This window comes from Porcisia hertigi, chromosome 12 (genome assembly GCF_017918235.1).
Source record: "Porcisia hertigi strain C119 chromosome 12, whole genome shotgun sequence".
Lineage (NCBI taxonomy): Eukaryota > Euglenozoa > Kinetoplastea > Trypanosomatida > Trypanosomatidae > Porcisia > Porcisia hertigi.
Genome location: NC_090571.1, coordinates 123,696 through 141,213, shown reverse-complemented (window position 1 = coordinate 141,213; position 17,518 = coordinate 123,696). Strand labels below are relative to the sequence as shown.

General features: G+C 60.0%; 2 protein-coding genes across 2 annotated transcripts; both read right to left on the bottom strand.

The window, feature by feature from the left end:
- Nucleotides 1–303: 303 nt before the first annotated feature.
- JKF63_07475 (uncharacterized protein) lies at nt 304–6,012 on the bottom strand (the record flags this gene model as incomplete). Its single annotated transcript, XM_067903412.1, has 1 exon — nt 304–6,012. The coding sequence occupies one exon, from the start codon at nt 6,010–6,012 to the stop codon at nt 304–306; it is 5,709 nt and encodes a 1,902-aa protein (XP_067758837.1).
- A 481-nt stretch (nt 6,013–6,493) lies between these two features.
- On the bottom strand, nt 6,494–11,110 carry JKF63_07474 (uncharacterized protein; the record flags this gene model as incomplete). Its single annotated transcript, XM_067903411.1, has 1 exon — nt 6,494–11,110. The coding sequence occupies one exon, from the start codon at nt 11,108–11,110 to the stop codon at nt 6,494–6,496; it is 4,617 nt and encodes a 1,538-aa protein (XP_067758836.1).
- Between the last annotated feature and the right edge of the window lie 6,408 nt (nt 11,111–17,518).

The window sequence follows — 17,518 nt, the reverse complement described above, 5'->3', positions numbered from 1 at the left end:
CCCACTTCTTTCTCTCCTCCTCCTCCTCCCATCACTGCAGTAACACCGCTTTCACTCGGCATCATTACATCGCGTAGTGTTTACTCTCGCCACGCCTTTGGTCTTCTTTCATTCACAGACTCACACATTTACACAGGGAGTGTGCTGTGAGCCGACATTGCAGTTATCGTTTTTTTGTTGTTGTTGTTGTGTGTGTGTGTGCTGTTCTCCCCTCTTCTCTTTTTAAACGTGACAACCAACACAACAACAGACATACCAAAGAGGGAGAGTGTGTGCGTGTGGGTGTGCTGTGGCGTTGCGGCATCACTGGTCGCCGGCCAACACAGCTGTGGCCTGCTCTGCGTAAGTGGACAGCAGCGTCTGCATGCCCGTTGTCATGGCTTTCTGCGCCCCCTCTGCGTCTCCGTACACGATCTCCACGTACGTCACAGCCGGCGCGGGCGCTGCGCTGATGGCGGTGTTATGCACCTTGTCGCCTGTGCCGTGTCGGTGATGCCACATGTCCCAGAACAAGCTCTCGAGGGTTGCAGCGATAGAGACGGTGTCAATCACCTGGCCGGGGGAGCGGATGAGGCACATGAGAAGTCCTGCCACAGAATTTTGTTCCTGCACCACTCCCTGATGGTCGTTCCTCTCCATCGCCGTTGCCGAGCTGCGCGTAGATGCAGCCGTCGTGTACGCGACGTGACTCTCGGCGATCGCCGTGAATGCATGCCGCGACTTCGCGATGTACTGCGACTCTCCGAGATCAATAGCGAGGAGGGCCGTGTAGTGTGTGTGGGACATGGCAGGCATTCGAGTGGAATCCTGTGAAGCCGTCACCTGCTTTACTTTCGTGTGGCCGTCAATTATGGAAAGGGTGTTGTGTTGTTGTGCAAGCCGTACCCCACCGTCGCGCCGCACACGCAGGCGCGGCAGTGTGTGCGTATCGCAACCGTAGAGGGTGATGCGGGTCATGAGGGGCAGGGTGCGGGCCCTACAGACGGCAGCACCCGCGCTGTATGTCGGTAATAGCCTTGCGAAGGGTAGCACGGACACATATGAAAGCCGATCACTATGAAATAGGCGGGCGACAAGTGCGGCTGGGGAGGGGGAGGACGTGTTGTGTAGGCCCATGTCCGCATCACCCAGCCACGTGAGACTGTGCGTGTCCTCCATGGCGTCGCTGTGCTGCGCACTGCTTCGAGAACGCTTCCCGCCGCGTCGACTTGTGTTGAGATGTTGCCATGATGCCCGTTCATCATCGTTTCTGCCGCACCACACACCCGCCGTGTTTGCCATTGCAGTGAAAGTCGTGGCTGGCAGCATGACGGTGACGAGCCACCGCTCCCTCTCATTTTGAAAGAGGCGAGCGAACGCTGTCGCGTTGGGAGTGCTTGTACCCGTCAAGGTTACAGAACTGGCAGCATACGCACCGTGGTCGTCGCTCTCCGTGCTCACCCACACGTATAGGCTAGTGAGCTGCAGAGCTGCCGCAGCGCAGGCGCTACGCGAGCGGTCGCTGGCGTTGACAGCGTCCAGCGAAACATCGACGGCGCTAGAGAGAGAGGCAGTCAGGGAGTCGTGAGAAGGCAGCCTCCCTGCTCGGTCAGTACTGCGGAGTAGTGTGTGTATCGCTTCGTTCAGCGCAGCTTTGCTCGTGACCATCGCGTGGCCCAGATCAGCGTCCTCCTCCGCATACGTGCAGGGCACCGACGAGAGCACCGACCCGGCATTCTCAGCAGAGGACCATGCGGTTCCCACATCGTGTGATCTCTTCGCCAAGGTATTGCTAGTGCGCGTTGGTGCGGCGGCAAGAATCGCTTCAACATCGCCCGCTGAGAGCATGGCAGCAGAGCAACCGCGGCTGAGGCGTGCTGCTCGGGCGTCGTCCTTGTCGTCGTAGTGACCATCGGCTGCACGGGCCTTCGTTGCCTCTCTGCGAGCGGCGTCGGTTGTCCGGAGACGGTCTCCGAACGTGGGTACGCGGCCTGTAGACCTCGAGGGATCGGGCTCCGACAGGGAGAGGTCCCACATCAGCTGCCCGTACTCACTCATGTTGCCCCGAAGCACCGCTGTGGTGAGAAGTTGCCGCGCCACTCGCGCCATCGCACTCGCGGTGTTTTGCAGGCGCCGCTGCCGCCACCATGTGGCCGCTGCCGCTGCCGATCTCTCTTTGGCTTCCAGCGCCTTGCTGACGCAGCGTTGCGCCCTGGACCATCGGCGAGTGTTTGCTGCAGGTGCTGCTTCGTCGCCTTCCTCGGTGGTAGTGCTGGCGCTGTGTGTGGCGGCCGCTTCGGCTGCTTCTGATTCATGGATGTCGACTATATACTGAGCTGCGGCGTGCACCGTCCTGTCGTCCTCATGCGTCAGTCGCATCCAGTGGTGCAGATATTCTTCTATAAGCGGAACACACGCGCGGGCGAAGACGTTTGTAGAGGAGGCAGGGGGGAGCGTTGATGACGGCCGCTTCACGTACGCACCGCGCTGCAGCCCTGCCTCTGTCACGTGGCGCTTCGAGGGACCCGAGGGGCTGCTGCTCGCCTGGACTTCCACCACACCATCTTCACTGCTCTCTTTCACACCAGCGACTTCCCGCGCCACCTCTCTGCTGGTGTGGTGAGACGCTGGTGCGGCTGCTGCCGATGACGCTCGAGACTCTTCTATTGTCTGCCGCGGCGTGAAGCTGTCGATCGTCGCCGCTGGTGGTGGCAACGGCAGGTGGCGCTGTCCACCCCAGAGAGATGAGCAGGGTGGTGGTGCTGCGCCGCTCTCAGCACTGCTGCTATCCGATCGTGCTTCAGAGTCGTCCAGAGCAGACGCGGAGGGCGACCCGTCGCGACCACTCAAAGGCTCTGAGTGCCTGTCACCCTCGACAGCGTCAGACAGCGACGGCTTTAGTGGCTTCAGGTGACTGTAGCCGAGCATAGGTGCACTGCTACCGCTGCTGTTGCTGGTGCTGCTGCCTTCACGCTGCCCTGCAGCAGGGGTCGTTGCTGTGTTGTCTGTCTCAGCGACGCAGATCTGTTTGCGTCTGCCAGGTGTGAACATGTTGGCTGTCACGGGTGCGATGGGCTTGGGGATATCCGCAAAACGCTCAGACGGCGACATGGCCACAGAGAGTGGCGGTGCTGCCGACTTGCCTGCCGGAGAATACTGGTGCGACGCCACTGTCTCAGCTGAGTCTTCCCGGTCTATACTCATCGGCCGTCCCAGCTGCGCTGCTCTCATCTTCTGGGGGGCCGTTTCACTGTCCACTGTCATCGTCTGTGCACCAACATGCGTCTCGCTCAAATGCGCTTGGCGCTGGGGTTGCAGCGTCGCCGTCGGCGATTCAACATCACGCGAGTCATGCGACTTGCGGCGCTGGTCCGTGTCGTCACTGTAGTTGTCCGGTAGGGGGACGACAGTGCAGTCACCTGCCCTTGTCAGTGCCAGAACCTGCTTCTCCTTGGAGCGCGGTGTCGGGGAGAGGGGTTCCAGAGAGCTTGCCTGTGGGGCGCTGGTCGTCGTCGTCGTCGTCGATGCTGCCGCTCCTCGTACATCCGCCTGTTCCTGCGTTGCTCGCTGAGCTTTTTGCTCCGTCGTCGCGCAGTCTGCTGCGGCTGCCGCGTAAAGCGGGTTGTTGCGAATGGATGAAAGAAGTTTCCGAGACTCGTTAATAATCTCCAAAGTCGCAACGCTGTCACGCGACGACGGCACATCCGCACCCGATGGGTGCGGCACTGCTGCTGCGTCAAAATCGTTGTTGTCATTCTCCTCGTCACATACACTCTCGTCCTCGGTGTCGTCAAAGAAACTGCTCGCGGTAGACACGGACTCCTCCTCCATCCTCTCTGCCCAATGAAGCGTTTTCTCATCCGATATCGCGGCGGCAGTGCAATCGTCACGCCTTGACGCTCCTCGCCAGCGCCGAGCACACAGGCAGACCCGACGACACCGGCGTAGCATCTCTGCCCGGTGCTCCGGCAGCGATGCGAAGAGTTCTTCACCGGCGTCTGACAGCCGCAGGGCCGCCACGTCGCTATTGTAGGGTGGACAGTAAACCTCCAACACCTCCATCAGGTTAACGGGGCACCCGAGCTGGCAAAGCAGAGCCGTTTCCCTGTCAAAAGACAAGGACGCAGAGGGCAAGGGAGACGCCGTTGATCGCCGCCGCGGTGGGGAGTCACAGTCCTCGCCGGCCTTCTCGTAGACGTCGTCGTCGCTGCCACGGTTACCGTCTTCCTCTTCCTTTTCTTCTTCTTCCTGCTCTAGTTCTTCGTTGCAGCTGTCGTTGCAGTACTCGTCCGCATAAAAATCGTCTTCACCGCTCTCCCCATCGTTGCCGCGGTTTGTCGCCGCTGCGCCTCCCCTCGACAGAGATCGCACGGCGCCACGACCGAGGGACAGCCTTTCTCCTGCACTCACAAACGCATCGCAGTGGTGTTCAGTGCCGGTCGATGGAAAGCCCTTCGCGTCTGGGAATCGCCTGTACGCTTCGTGTGACACGCGAAACCCGAAGAAGGCGGGGTGGGTTGGAAAGAAGAGGATTCGTTTATTCTCACACCGCTTCTCGAGCTCATCAGCCGTGATGAGGGGGTCGGAGTTGGGGTAGCAAAGGTTGAGGTGCCACCCAGCCTTATCTGAGCGGGAAGAAGCGGCTGCCGGTGGCGCGTCGACTGCGGGGATGGGTGGAACCGAAGCGTCGTGGTGGTGCAACGTTGCCGCGTGGTGCGGCTGCTGTTGCGGAGTCTTGAGCTCCAGTTGAGCGCCGAGCCCCATTCGCTTAAGGAACTCGAGACAATGGTCGTGATGCATTATGAGCTGGTCGGCCAGCTCGGTGATCGGCATGGTGTGTCGCACACGTAGTTTGGGATACACGTAGTAGTTGGGTAACACCAGGTCCAACACAGCGCGGTAACGGCAGTAGGTGAAGGACTGGAAGGCAACGGCGCGCTGGAGAGGCGTCATGCAGGTGGATTTACAGAGTTCAAAGAACCGGAACCACTGCCGTGCCGCCCAACAGTGGATGAGCTCCAGGGCGATCCGCACCGGTCGTGTCTCGAGCATGTACGGCTGCTTCTCCAGCTCTCGGTACACCTGCGCAAGGTTGACACTCTCCGACGTGTTTTCTGGACACAGGCGAGGCTCCCCGTTCACGATGACCGTGCGGAAGCAACAGAACGACGAGCGGTCCTCCACCTTCATCTCCTGCTGGAGGCCATAGAGCAGCAGCAACACAGAGAAGAACTCAGCGTTGCGGTGCCGCTGCTCTGCGCGGTAGAAGACCGTCAGGTCAGTGAAGCACTGCGACATGGACTCGAGGAACTGCTTCTTGTCTTGCATAAATCGCTGGCACCCCTCGGGAGAGCAGCAGAGGTAGGCCCCGCCCACCGCCAGCGCGGCGACGGTGAACTCGAGCCATCGCACGCGACGGGAACTTTCGCGGTGCAGCTCTTCAGCGGATAGGCTTCGATTTGATTCACTGTCCACGTAGCCCTGGAGACTCACGTTGCTCGGGGGCAACTGAGGGCCCCATGTCGTGCGGATACTGCGGAATCGGTCCCACAAGTACCCCCAAATGCGGAAAGGCTCGGTATAGACGAGTGAAGTGTGCGGCACGCGCAGGTAGTGCTCGACAAGGAAGTGCATGGACTTCTCCAGCGCCAACGGCGTCCGCTGCCTCGCCGGGTCAATTGTTTTTCCTGCTGCCGACCGGCTAAAGGCCTCTACTTGTCCCCACGCACCTTGCCGACCAGCGACACTGCCACATGCCTGGGGAGACGTTGAGGGCGAAGAAGTAAGGGTGATGTATTCAAAGTCTTCGCGTCGTTCCCTCTGCGCCGGGTCGCCGCCGCACATGCCACTGTAGCGACCGCGGATCAGCGGCTTGACGGCCCAGTTGTCGCGCAGTTTGCAAAACTCTGAGAACGGTGACAGGGACAACACCGTTGCCACATTCGCATCGCTGTAGGGGACATCAGACCCTTCGGCGGTCACCGACGGGTGACCCTGCAGCTGCTGCTGGTGACTGTATTTAGCTCCCTGCATCTGAGGCGTAGGAGCGCACACACACACACACACACACGCACAGATGGGTGGGTGGCTGGGTGAGCAAGACGATTGTGGGTAATGGCCCTGACTAGCTGTGATGGGTATGGGTGTGGGATGGAGAGGAGGGGGGGAAGGTGAATGAAGTGTGTGTGTGTGTGTGGATGACAGAGACAAGGAGCGACATGAGAAGTAGGAGAGAGGGGGTGTTGTGTGTGTGTGTGTGTGAGTGCGTGCCACATAATCGGCTTTCGAGCCCAGCATCCGTCTATACCGCGTGAATCGCGGAACGCGGGCGAGGTTATCCGGTGCATCTGCAATTGTTTCGCTTTGTACGTTGAAGAAACCGGTGCTTGTGTGTGCGTCTGTGCTGTGGTGTACAACACCGGCATCGATATACACTCGGACCGGCCAAGTGCGATTTGATGGCGAGCGAGCATTGAGAGCTCCCCTCCCCCCTTCCTTCCTTAATAGCGCTGTATCACACCATCAGCTGCTCATGTACGCGTGCGACACATGCGTCCAGCAGCAAGCCGAGTAGGTGGGGCTGCTGGTGATGCGGAGGAAGCGGAAGCGTTGCTGTTTCTTCAACAGCAGGGCTTCTCAATGGTGGTGCGTAGGGGGGAGACGACGTCCCAAGGGGCCGCATCCAACGTGGTAGGGCTGTCGTCATGAGCACCTCCTCCGACTTTTCGCGTGCAGCAGCTCCCTTAGAGTTGGCAGATTGAATGTCACTAGTCGCACCACTGAAGGGGGTTGGTGCACGTCGCGTGTGATACTCCATATCTTGCCGCACATCACTGTCTCTGCTACTTGATACGCAGGTGACAGCCCCAGCCAAAGGGGAGAGCGATGGTGTTCGCGTCAGCGCAGAGAGTATACGCGTTAGGTACGCATGGATCACCTCTTCCAGCTCTGCCATCTCCTCGATGGTCCAACTAGTCCTTTTCGCGTTCACCACGATTTTTTGGGCCAACTCGACACCAGGAGGGGCGGATCCGTCGTCAACAGCGGAGCCATGCGTAAACGCGTACGACTGCGGGGCCGGCGAAGCGACAGAGGGCGGGGTGGTGCCTGACAGGTGATCCAGGGCTGTGGCGTTGTTGGCCAAGAGCACGGCACTTGTTAGGTGTTCCCACCCCCCCGTCACGCCGAGAACGTTGCGAAGGATCACGTCGCACTCTGCTTGCACTTCGGATTCCACTTCGAGTCCCAGCGAGAGGAGTGACACGTCAGCAGCCGCGGCCGCGTTGCGTGGGTGAAGTCCCTGCGCACCGCTGTCATGATGGCCGAGGTCGTCGTGGGCTGCGCACTCGGTGTCGTGCGGGCGCTCGTATTGAGTACGCACTTTCTGCAGTACTTTGTCGCGCGTGGACTCCGCCGACGCTGCTGCTGCTCTCGCGAGTCCAACACTCAGCGTTGTGGGCAGGCGTTGCACAAAGGCCATGAGTTCTGCTTGGAGGTGTCTCGCACACGCCTTCAAGGCCTCCGCCACCGCGTGTCGATGCTGCTTCTCACAAGACCGTAGCTGCAGTGCCACACCCGCCCCGTACTTCTCTCTCCACGCCTCATCGACTTTTGTGAGCTTCGCTTGAGACTCCGCACGCACCGACTGGACAGCGTCGCGCCGTAGCCGCTCACTCGTGTGCTGCTGCTCTTGTAGCGTAGCTCTCAGCTCTTTTAACTGCGCCTGCTGAGCCTTACGCTCCTTCACCAGCGCCCTCACCGCTGCACGTTTGGTGGCCAACTCACGCTGTGAAGAGGCGTAGGCGGCGCACACCTGCTCAACTGCACCGTGAATATCACGGAGAAAGCGCAAGACGGGGAGTTCAGCTTTGATGGTCCCTCTTTGCTTTTCTCTTCCATGGGTAATGCCAGAGGGCCGCTGGTGCTGGCGCAGCTCGAACGCACGCAAGTTGCTGTCGAAGCGGGGATCGAGGGGCACCACAGCGGATGCGCTACCCCCTGAGTTTGCCGGCGCATCATTCTCCTCAAGGGCCACTGATGGGCTGCGCTGGCGTTCATTTAGCGCCGCGTCGCCATAGGTGGAGGGGGTTGCCAGCGCGTCAGTCGGGCTGACGGCAGACATCGCCACCGATGTTGCGTAGGAAGAAGCCGACGATGTCGACCGTGACGGGCGTACGGTTGACTCCGAATCCACATTGCTAACAGAGAAAAGGCTACCAACCCTGCATACCGATCGCCGTGTCTGCACACGAGAAGATTTCCTTGTGTTGCCGCTGACGTTCCGCTTTAGCACCACGATGGCGCTGCGCGAGAGGGCTGGCATGTCCCTTGGTGCTACCTTTGCTCCACTGTTTAGTATCCGCGGCGGCGGCGGCGGTGCGCCCAACACGCGGTTTACCTCGTGCGGCCACAGGAGATCCGCAATGTTCTGGAGTACGTGCTGTTCCTCTTGCCGGCGCTCCATTGTTCGCTGGGCGGCCTCATGCTGCGCACGCAGCAATTTTTCTTTTTTGCGAAGTATGTCTAGTGTGGTCAACTGCGCCTGCAGCGCCTCTTTTAAACTTTCCTTCGCCTGAACAAGCTGTTCAGTCTGCGATTCGTGCCTCTTCTGTGTCGCTTCTCGCTCTTCCTCAAGCTGTCGCTGCGCTGCCTTTGAGCGTGTGAGTTCGTCCCTGAGGGATTCTATTCGCTGCTGCGTGGTCCCCAGTTCGTGTTGCGTCATCTCAAGGGTCTCTGTACGATGCGCGAGATCCCGTTGGGCTTCTTGCAGCTGCCGGCACACTAGGTCGCTACTCTCACTGAAGAGCTGTTGTTGCTCCAATAATTGTGCTTGAGACTGCACCGATGCCTCTCTGTAGAGTCGATGGTACTCATCCCGCTCGGCCAGGACACGCGATAGTTGGGAGGCCATTTCACAGCGGGTGCGCTCAGACTTCAAGAGTGCACTCTCCACGGCCTCGCTGCCCTTCATGCACCCCTCAACGCCCTTGAGCAGAGTGGCGTGCTCCTCCTCTTGCAACGCGAAAGCTGCCGACACCTCGTTCCGGCGCTCTCGCCGGAGCGTCTCCAGTTCCGACTTTTGCGATGAGAGGGTCGTCTCGGCTTGGCGCAGCTGCTGCTGGAGCAGCTTCACCTGCGCCTCCACACATGTTGCTCGTTGCTCATGATGGGTGCGCTCTAGCACCGCTGTGGCGAGGTCGTGGCTAATGCACTGGATTTGACTCCGCTGCTCTGACACCGTTTCCTCGGTGCGCTGATGGGCTATTCGCAACTCTGCTAGTTCTCGTTGAGCCTGCGCAAGAGCAGCCTTGTACTCAGACACCTGCCCCTCGAGCTGCTGCTGCTGCTGTTTTTGTTGAGCCACCACCTGGGCCAGCTGGCGCTCGTGTTCCCTCATGGATGCATGCTGAGTTTCCTCCTGTGCAGCGTGTGTACGCGCCTCGTCGAGTAAGCTCTTCTGCTCATTCAGTTCTTGCAGCCAGCGCTGTTGCATAGCGGCACTGTCGCACCGTATTTGCGTCTCCCGAGACCTCGCCTGCGCCAGCTGACGGCGAAGCTCCATCACCTCCTTGTCCTCTGGTTCGTTCCCCGCTGCTGCTGCTGCTGCGGCGGCGACGCTTGTGGAAGATCGGGCCTGCTCGTCAAGCTGATTGGCGAGGGCTTTCACTTCTTCTTGAAGAGCCGCGAATTCGAGCTTGTGCTGCCGCTGTTGTCGCGCCATGTCACGGTTCCTACGGTGTAGCTCCCGTGTGAGGTGGTCGATGTGGTCACGCAGCACGTGCGTGTCTTCCCGTTTTTCTTGCTGGAGGTTCTCTAGCTGCCATTCAAGCTGGGCGATGCGCGCCCGTGCGACCGTCTCCTCCTCCGTGGAGGGCGATGCCGATGGGGCGGCCCGAATGCCAGACGCCAAGGACTCACCGGCGCTGTTCTTCAAAGGCGGCGTTGTCGTGGCCTCAGTGGTGTCTGCAGAGGACTGCACCTCCCGGTGGGTGACGTCGCAGACTGGAGATACTGCCTGCCCCGCCTCGCTGTCGGCCAGCGTGCCCCGCAGTTTCACATCGGCATGGGCTCCCCCCCGCTCGAGGTGTTGTACGCCCTCGGACTGCTCTTGCACACCATCCGATGGCGCGACATCACGGTTTAGCTTCCACCAACGCACCGGCGTCGCAGGCCACGACGGAGACGATGTCTTCGTCCTCTCTGGAGACACTGCCGTGCCCATTGTCGGGGACAGTGGTGCAGCTTCCGTTCCCACAGCCGCCGCACAACGGCTGCGCAGCGAGGTGTTCTCGACCTGCAGTGTCGCAACAGTGCGCATGAGCTGCTCAATCATGTCATCTTTTTTATGTAGCGAGAGGAGCACCCGTGCAGCAACATCATCTTCAACGTCGTCGTCGTCGTCGTCCTCCTCCTCCTCCTCCTCGCGGACGCTGAGAACCTCAACAGCATCTCTGCTGTCTTCGCAGTCCGTTTGGCGGTACGCTTTGAGACCGCAGAGGCTCTGTTCTTTGGCATGGATGAGCGCGGGGATCTCTTCGTCTTTGGGTGGTGTCGTGCGAGGGACCAGTCGTGTAGCAGGCTCTACAACCGGCTGTGACGGCGTCAGCTTCGGTACTTGAAAGCGGCTAGAAGTCGGTGAGAGGGTTGTCAAGGCTCCCACGTACACGTGCTTCGAGCCCGGAGTACGCGGAGACGTGACCACAATGTCCGCTGGTTGGTGATCGGCGCTGCCAAGACTGATGTCGTGCTGGTGCGCAGATGCCTTCGAAAACGGTTTGTTGAGGTCGGTTCGAATGGCGCTCGCTTCAGCTCTTGACATCATCTTATCCGCCCGACAAATTCCCTGTACATGATGGTCGGCGGGGGCTGTGCGAGTGGGCAGACGCCCAAGGGCAGCCGAGGTCAACTCATAGGCTGTCACCGCCTCGATTTGTTTGTCCAAGAAGATTGCGCTATCGCCTTCATCTTTCACCTGGCCTCGTGCGCCTCCTCCTTCCCGGTAGAAAGCATATCCCACAGCAGAGTCGGCAGCTCTAGGTGCAGTGCTGATGCAAGCGTCATCGACCACCGACTCCGGCGCCGTTTGAATCCCATCGCCCTCAGAAGTGTCCATGTGAATGACCGTCGTCATTGCGGCAGTGGCGTGCTCGCCACCGCTGCTGTGAAGTGAGTGGTGCCGCAAGGGGGGAGGGGCTGTGATGAACGGGTTTGACAGGGCAGCGTGACAAGGTCGCCTCTGGTACGAGAGAGCATCGCCCTCCATTGCCGGGAGGGGTGATGCCGGAGTAAAAAAAAGCAGCGGTGATTGGGTAAAGGGGGGGGGGGTGGAGCGAGTTGAAGCTCTCTTCCCTCTCCCCTTGGTGATTGATGGTTGATCGATATGAATGACTGTGCCAGTAATGGCGGATTCGGGCATGCAAAAATAAAAAAAGAGGTTTTGTGGAGGCTATGCCGCTGTTTTGCATGTACGTTGCTTAGCTGTCCTCAGTGTGCGCGTGTGTGTGTGTGTGTGTCTGGGGACCAGGCCAGGGTGGATGCTCGTATGAGAGTGGCGTGTGGATTTATGTGTATGCATATATGTGCGTGTGCACGGCTGAGGAGCTCGCAGGTTTTCTAGGGCCATCTCGTTTGCGCACGTTGTACTCCGTTGCGACAACAGGGTGCGAGGAGGATTGCACACCATAGAACCAAGGGTGACACCCATGCCGGCAACGGAAGAGGAGGGTTCAATAGGAGGGAGGTGGTGTGGCGTGGATGAAGCCCGAGGGGTTCATGACTGCCTGCCAGAAGAAACGCAGAAAAAACTCAAACGTGTTCCACGCCCGGGGTGTGGTGTGTGAGAGAGTGTGTGTGTGTGGGGGAGGGGGGGGTGGGGAGTAGAAAGAAGGGAGCGGGTGGACAGGCGGTACTGTGGTGACAGATGTGGTCCAATCGACGCTGATCTCTTGTGCCCCTCCCTAGTCTTCCTTTTTTTTTTTATCTCTATCGTGCCTTCAGTGGCCATTTTTAGTTCGCTCGCTCATCATGTGAAGTTGGAGGCGACTACGCTTAACCATAACAAAAAAGGCTTCTGGGGGATCTCTTTGTCTGGCCACCCTGCCGCATTCTTCTGACTGTCAGACTCACGAAAAATGGTGGTCGGAGAAAAGAAGGCCGAGAGCTGCAGGGGGGTTGCCATTGTCGACATCGCATGTGTCCTCCACACACACACACACACACACCTGTATAGCATCCATATCTTCCCCTGCGCACCCCCTTTTACATACGCACGGACCCAAGGACACACACACACACACACACACACACACACAGATGTACACATATATATCCGCGCGCGGGTATATCGATGGGGTGTAGTGCAGTCCCAACGTTGGGGCGGTCTCAGTACTGAGAGAACAGATCAACTATTCTACAGCCCTTCGCAGAGGTAACCACAAGGGCAAAGGATATCGGCATGTGGCAGTGCCCGGGGAGAGAGAGGGTACGAGGTGGGGCTACCTTACACTGCGTAGACATTGGTTGTAGATCGGACATCAAGAAAGGAGAGATGCCAGCAGACTCAAACACTTACCTTCACAGGAAGAGTGACGAGCAGGCCAGATAAGAGGCACAGGGGAAGAACCACGCTGCCACAACCCACTCTACAAACGAAGTCGTGGCGATGTCTTACGGCATCTGGCCTCGCGACACGTGTCTCCTCGGAAAAAAAAGATGAGCATTACCACGGGTACAGAGAGAACAAAAGAATATACGTCATCCGCCCTGCACCCCCTCAATTATATACGCGATCCGCGCCTGCGTGCGTGCGTGAGAGGAGAAAGGGTGGGAAGGCACAGGAGGGGGGGGAGAGAGGGAGGAGGAAGAGGGGTGAGAGAGTGGAGGGCGTATAGGACAGAAGTGGGGACGGTCACCCGTCGCACAGGAACCATCGGATGAGACGATACAGAGAGTGTGTGCGGTGGCGCCGCTCACACTGAGCATTGTCACGCAGGGCGGTAGTGAGGCACCGTGCGCGCATGCTCCGGCTGCGGTGCCCACCAGCGCACCGAACCACCCCGTGTGCTGCTGGTGCTACTGCCTCACCCGGTCCGGGTGCCGGCGGGGTGAGTTGGCCCCGGGTTCCACGCCACTCCCAGTAATGAGGAGGAGGCCCCCGAGCAGGGGCTTCGCGGCGCAGCATAGGGGGGAGCACACCGCAGTGTGACACGGGCGCCAAGAGCGTTGCGACGCGCATCCAAACACGTGCGCACCACACTGCGGGGGGTGGAGGGGGGAGGGAGAGGGCCTCTCGTTGGCGCTAACATTCGTGGGGAGCTCAGCCGATATACACAAAAACACGAATACTTCGAGCGATAAAAGGGGAGGGGGAGGGGAATAAAATATTGCCTTGCGAGACGGCAACGGGAGCCCACTGGCGGGACGTGGAGGGCGGGCGGGGGGAGGGGTGGGCGAACAGTGGTGTTGGGGCAGAGACGCTCGTACAACAGAGAGCGATCGGCGAACATTAGCACACACTATCCACAGCAAAACTCCCACCCACCGCGGCATGACAATGACTATGCGAGCGAGGGCCGGCTGTAGGTCACCCGAAGAGAGACGAAGGGATCAGCTCGCGCACAGCAACGCAAAAAAGGAGATCAGAAGCAATGCAGTGAGATGTGCGCATGCGACTTGAAACAAAGACGTGCACACATACACACACACACACACAAAAAAGGGTACGCAGTTGTAGGGGTCCATGTATGGCTAGTGTGCCTGTGTGTGCGCGTTCCTTTCATGGCTGGAGAAGGCGTGACGACTGGGGAGGGCAGTCCGAAGAGCAGCAGACAGTGCTGGGTGCTGTGGGCCTCGCGTGGTCACCGATCCACACCCCACCGCTACTGCCGCTACTGCTGCTCGCGCGGCCGCTACCCGAGCCCATGACGTTCATCACCACAGATTTCCCACAAGCGCAGACGAGGGACCAACTACAGCAGCGCACCGCTAATCGATAGAATAGGGAGAGGGGAGGGGGAGGGGTAGTCGAGAGGAGGAGAGCCGTGATGGAACTCACCGACTGACGCGAACGACGACTGACTCGGCATGCGCGACGACGTCGATGCAGGCAGCCCAACACGCACACACAGACGCTCGCTGAGGTGTGTGTGTGTGTGTGTGTGTGCGTGTCGGGCTGCCACACTGCTGCCCGTTGCAACAGCGGCCGTATACTGCGGATTATCTGCGTTGTGGCGTTGGGGGCTCGGCCGCTGTCGACGTTGTTCTGACCGTCGCTGTAAAGGAGCCCTCAGACCTCCGGGATGGTCAGCGGCGTGTCTGATGAGGCACCCGCCGGGCAGATGTTGTCCGTCGTGCAGTCGCGTCCTCGGTGCTCGTCTTCGATGCTCACGAGGAGACCGGCATTGGACGCCCACGAATCAGGCACACACCCACACAAGCCGTTGCCGCTCAGCGTGATATAGACAAGGTTCGTCATCGCAGACCAAGAGGACGGCAGGCTGCCGATCAGCTTGCAGTCATCGAGTGCAACGACGCGCGCCTCCGTCATCCCGCTCCATTCGGGCGGCAGGGTGCCCGATAACCGCGTGCCAGTGAACGCCACAACTTGCACTGCCTTCAGCGAGCCCCACTCCGGCGGCAGCGTGCCAGAAATGCCCGTGCTCCTCAGCGAGAGAACGTGCACCGCCTTCAGCGAGCCCCACTCTGGTGGCAGTGTCCCAGTGATTCGTGTCTCTTCAGCCATGAACATCCGGAGTCGGTGCAGCCTACTCCACTCCGGCGGCAGCGTGCCCGATAACCGCGTGCCAGTGAACGCAAGAACTTCCACCGCCTTCAGCGAGCCCCACTCTGGCGGCAGTGTCCCAGAAATGCCCGTGCGTGTCAGGATGACATGACGTAATGCCCTTGAACTGCCCCACTCAGCAGGAAGGGTGCCAGTAAGCGACGAGGAGTCACCGACGAAAAACGAGAGCGAGGACATCGAGCTCCACTCAGCAGGGAGACTGCCGGTGATGCCCTTGCATACGTCCATACGTAACTTTCTCAGTGACGTCAGCGCGCTCCATGAGGCCGGCAGAGTTCCCGTCAAGTTGGATTTACTGAAAGCAAGGTACCTCAGCAGCTGCAGCCTGCTCCAGCTGTCCGGCAGCGTCCCGCTCAGCCCCATCGCCATCATGGAGAAGTCGAGGCGCTTGATCATGACCTTTGTGTAGTCAACGCCCTCTGGCATCTCCGGCAGCGTACCGGTGAACTTCGCGGGGATTCTCGCCACGCTAACTCGGTCCACGGTGCACGTCACGTATGTGAAGCCGCAGAAGTCGTCACCGCGCCACTCACGCTGCAGCGCGGGGATCGCATTTGAGAACGCCCGCAACACCGTCAGCGTGTTCGCCTGCTGGGCAGCTGTAAACTCGCTCGTCTCAGCAGCACGCACGACTGGCGCACCGTTGCTGCACAGCAGCAGCGCCACCGCCGCAGCGAGGATCGCCGCCAGCATCAGTCGACGTGCACACCGCGTCATTCGCCACGAGTGACAACTGCGCACGACTGAGTGCTTCAGCGGAGGGGTTGCTTTGGGGGGCGTATAGGGAGGGGGCGGAGAGGGATGAGGAGGGGGCGGGGAGGGTCGTGGTGAAGGGAGGGCGGGGGTGGGGGAAGGGGTCAGCGCGTGTGGTCCTTGACCGTGGGAGTGCGTGTGCGTATGGCTGTGTGCGCGGATCGATGAGTGTCTTATGTGCGGGTGTGCCCAAAGGGTAGGGGGGGGAGAGAGGAAGAGGGAGGAGAAAGAGGGGTGAGAGAGTGGAGGGCGTATAGGACAGAAGTGGGGACGGTCACCCGTCGCACAGGAACCATCGGATGAGACGATACAGAGAGTGTGTGCGGTGGCGCCGCTCACACTGAGCATTGTCACGCAGGGCGGTAGTGAGGCACCGTGCGCGCATGCTCCGGCTGCGGTGCCCACCAGCGCACCGAACCACCCCGTGTGCTGCTGGTGCTACTGCCTCACCCGGTCCGGGTGCCGGCGGGGTGAGTTGGCCCCGTGCTCCACGCCACTCCCAGTAATGAGGAGGAGGCCCCCGAGCAGGGGCTTCGCGGCGCAGCATAGGGGGGAACACACCGCAGTGTGACACGGGCGCCAAGAGCGTTGCGACGCGCATCCAAACACGTGCGCACCACACTGCGGGGGGTGGAGGGGGGAGGGAGAGGGCCTCTCGTTGGCGCTAACATTCGTGGGGAGCTCAGCCGATATACACAAAAACACGAGGGGAAAACGGGGGGAAAACAAAGTATCAGAAAAACACGAACACTTCGAGCGATAAAAGGGGTGGGGGAGGGGAATAAAATATTTCCTTGCGAGACGGCAACGGGAGCCCACTGGCTGGACGTGGAGGGCGGGCGGGGGGAGGGGTGGGGGAACAGTGGTGTTGGGGCAGAGACGCTCGTACAACAGAGAGCGATCGGCGAACATTAGCACACACTATCCACAGCAAAACTCCCACCCAGCGCGACATGAGAATGACTATGCGAGCGAGGGCCGGCTGTAGGTCACCCGAAGAGAGACGAAGGGATCAGCTCGCGCACAGCAACGCAAACAAGGAAATCAGAAGCAATGCAGTGAGATGTGCGCATGCGACTTGAAACAAAGACGTGCACACATACACACACACACACACAAACAAAAAAGGGTACGCAGTTGTAGGGGTCCATGTATGGCTAGTGTGCCTGTGTGTGCGCGTTCCTTTCATGGCTGGAGAAGGCGTGACGACTGGGGAGGGCAGTCCGAAGAGCAGCAGACAGTGCTGGGTGCTGTGGGCCTCGCGTGGTCACCGATCCACACCCCACCGCTACTGCCGCTACTGCTGCTCGCGCGGCCGCTACCCGAGCCCATGACGTTCATCACCACAGATTTCCCACAAGCGCAGACGAGGGACCAACTACAGCAGCGCACCGCTAATCGATAGAATAGGGGGAGGGGGGGGGATAGTCGAGAGGAGGAGAGCCGTGATGGAACTCACCGACTGACGCGAACGACGACTGACTCGGCATGCGCGACGACGTCGATGCAGGCAGCCCAACACGCACACACAGACGCTCGCTGAGGTGTGTGTGTGTGTGTGTGTGCGTGTCGGGCTGCCACACTGCTGCCCGTTGCAACAGCGGCCGTATACTGCGGATTATCTGCGTTGTGGCGTTGGAGGCTCGGCCGCTGTCGACGTTGTTCTGACCGTCGCTGTAAAGGAGCCCTCAGACCTCCGGGATGGTCAGCGGCGTCTCTGATGAGGCACCCGCCGGGCAGATGTTGTCCGTCGTGCAGTCGCGTCCTCGGTGCTCGTCTTCGATGCTCACGAGAAGACCGACCTTGGACGTCCACGAATCAGGCACACACCCACAGAAGCCGTTGCCGCTCAGCAATATATAGACAAGGTTCGTCATCGCAGACCAAGAGGACGGCAGGCTGCCGATCAGCTTACAGTCATTGAGTGCGACGAAGCGCACCTCCGTCATCCCGCTCCATTCGGGCGGCAGCGTGCCAGAAATGTCC